The sequence below is a fragment of the Nicrophorus vespilloides genome, unplaced genomic scaffold, assembly GCF_001412225.1.
Source record: "Nicrophorus vespilloides isolate i.1.1-1 unplaced genomic scaffold, Nicve_v1.0, whole genome shotgun sequence".
Taxonomy (NCBI): Eukaryota; Metazoa; Arthropoda; class Insecta; order Coleoptera; family Silphidae; genus Nicrophorus; species Nicrophorus vespilloides.
The window spans coordinates 10122-12798 of record NW_017098432.1 but is presented as its reverse complement, the minus strand read 5'-3'; the positions used below and the strand labels follow the sequence as shown (position 1 = coordinate 12798).

The 2677-nt window shown below is 29.1% G+C and overlaps 1 protein-coding gene across 2 annotated transcripts in view; it reads right to left on the bottom strand.

Annotated features, from left to right (window-relative positions):
• Positions 1-1923: 1923 nt before the first annotated feature.
• The window catches only part of LOC108562453 (protein hairless), a 6861-nt gene continuing 6107 nt past the window's right edge, over positions 1924-2677 (bottom strand). For both annotated transcript variants that reach the window (XM_017920802.1, XM_017920803.1), the window contains exon 5: positions 1924-2659. In XM_017920802.1, coding sequence (XP_017776291.1) covers positions 2625-2659 — 35 coding nt within the window. In that variant the 3' untranslated portion in view covers positions 1924-2624. The remainder of the gene's footprint in view (positions 2660-2677) is intronic.

The following is a 2677-nucleotide window of genomic DNA, read 5'->3' as shown; positions in this document are numbered from 1 at the left end:
AAAGCTGAATGTTTGGGGAATCCAGCAAGTATAGATACATTCCTGTGATCTTATCCATATTGCTGTAATACGCGTTCAAAATTGAAAAAATGCGTGAAAAAGTAGTGTTTTCACATTTCATTGATTTTCTCGAAAACTATAATAGATTCAATGGATTCAAAAGATGCATATGAAAGCTGAATTTGGGAATGTAGCATGTATTCATAGATTTATGTGATTTTATCCATTGGTCTATAATGCGCATTGAAATTTGAAAAAATGCTCGAAAAAGCAGTATTTTCACATTTCATTGATTTAACGAAAATTATAATATATAGTATGAATCCAAAAAATGCATATTAAAGATGAATGTTTGGGGAATGTAGTATGTATTCATATATTACTGTGGTTTTCTCCGTTTGCAGCATGTATTCAATTATTACTGTGGTTTTATCTATATGGCTATAATTCGAGTCAAAATTGAAAAAATGCTCGAAAAAGCAGTGTTTTCACATTTCATTGATTTCTCGAAAACTATAATACATAGAATTGAATCCAAAAGATGCATATGAAAGCTGAATGTTTGGGGAATGTAGCAAGTATTCATATATTACTGTGGATTTATCCGTTTGGCTGTAATTCGCTTTCAAAGTTAATGTTTTCACATTTTATTGATTTTCTCGAAAACTATAACACATACAAAAAAAAAAACAAATTTAATATTTAAAAAGTTTTTCATTGAATTTTCTCGAAAACTGTAATACATAGAATGAATCCAAAAGATGCATATGAAAGCTGAATGTTTGGGGAATTGTAGCAAGTATTGCATAATTACGTGTGGTTTTACCGTTTGGCTGTAATTCGGTTCAAAGTTTAAAAAATGCTCGAAAAAGTAGTGTTTTCACATTTCATTGATTTTCTCGAAAACTGTAATACATAGAATGAATCCAATAAATGCATATGAAAGCTGAATGTTTGGGGAATCCAGCAAGTATAATACATTCCTGTGATCTTATCCATATTGCTGTAATACGCGTTCAAAGAGTTAAGAAATATGACTTGACTTCACAACAAAAGAACAAATCAATGATTTCTTCCTAACTTTAATTGAATGAATCAGCCTTCATCTGAGTAACAAATGCATATTAATAATATGCGTTTTTAACGAGTTTTGCGAACGCTTCATATGTGAATCGAAGTGCAAGGACCACACAAACACAAGTCATCGTTCGCTTAAAATAAATTCATTACCAATTCACAATCGCAATAATGATGTCTGCATCTAGAACTCTAAAACAGAAACGAACAAGTAAATAATCAACAGTTATCAATAAATATATACTAAAACTTCTTTTTTTTTTTCATATTTTTAATATTTATAGAAATCAGTACAAAGTTTGTTGCTTTTTTTTTAGTCATTTTTAACTGTTCCCAACGATCAGTTTTCAGTAATTTAAATATTTACTTATATCACAATAAGTAAGTGCCAGGTTATATATATATATATTTTTAAATATATTTCGGGAGCTTGCAATTCGATTGTTTCATTTTTGTTGTTTTTGTTATTTTCAAGTGGTATACGAGAGATTCCAAGCTGCAGAAATATTTTTTACGAATTTATGATGAACAACAAATAAATTTAATAATTACAATAAGAAATAAATAAAATATACCTTAACAATGACGAAAATTATAATTAAAATTAAATAAATTTCTAGCGCGCAGATCATCTCTTCCACAAAACATTTTGTTTCTCTCTCTCTCTCCAACTCCCCATGAAACCGTGAGAAGGGGACGAACCGTTAATTACATTGTAAACCGAACAGTTATTAATAGCAAAAAATGGCACAATTACATAAATAATTATTGGTAGATTAAGAAATATATATATTCAGTTTTTTTTTTGTTTCTTTATATTATATATATATATGCTTATAAAATTATTTATATATATATATTTTTTCCATGTCTTTATATTCAAGGCGTCTCTTAGCACTAGAATTGTATATAAATAGATCAGTAAAAATATTCTTGTAAATGCACTATATATACAATTATTACATCTGCTTAATAAACGTACCACAATTCTCATTATGTTTTATGTATATTTACATTTTGGTCGATCTCTTAATGTGTGTATCCATCGCATCAATGGTTGATGGTTCTATCTAAAAAAATATACGTACTTCCATTATTTACATTTTACTGTGTCAAAAAAACATTTTGATGTCAAATAATTGCACTGTATAAAATGCGCTTTAAAGCTAATCCGATATCATTACAAAAATAAATAATTCTTTGATTATTTTTAATTTGTTCCAATTAACAAAAAAAAAATATTTATACGATTGGAAGCAAAACCGTGAAAATAGTTTCATCTTGTTTGTTGTTGTTCCTTGCGGTATTTACATAATATACAGGTCGCGTTTTTCGTTCGGAGGCGGCCGTCATTCGCAGACTGAGCAGAATTTAACTATTAGATAGAAAAAACATCATCGAAATCCGTTCATTGCATGTGAAGATCCGAAGAATTCGGACGGCCCGACCAACAGGAAACTAAAAGCTAACCATGTACACGTATTTATAAATATTTGGAAGAGAAGGCACCATATTACACACGCATATTGTTAACTATACAGTGGTTTTCAAGCGCCGTGTTTAGACAGATTTAAGGGCATATCTGAAACAGATCAAAAGA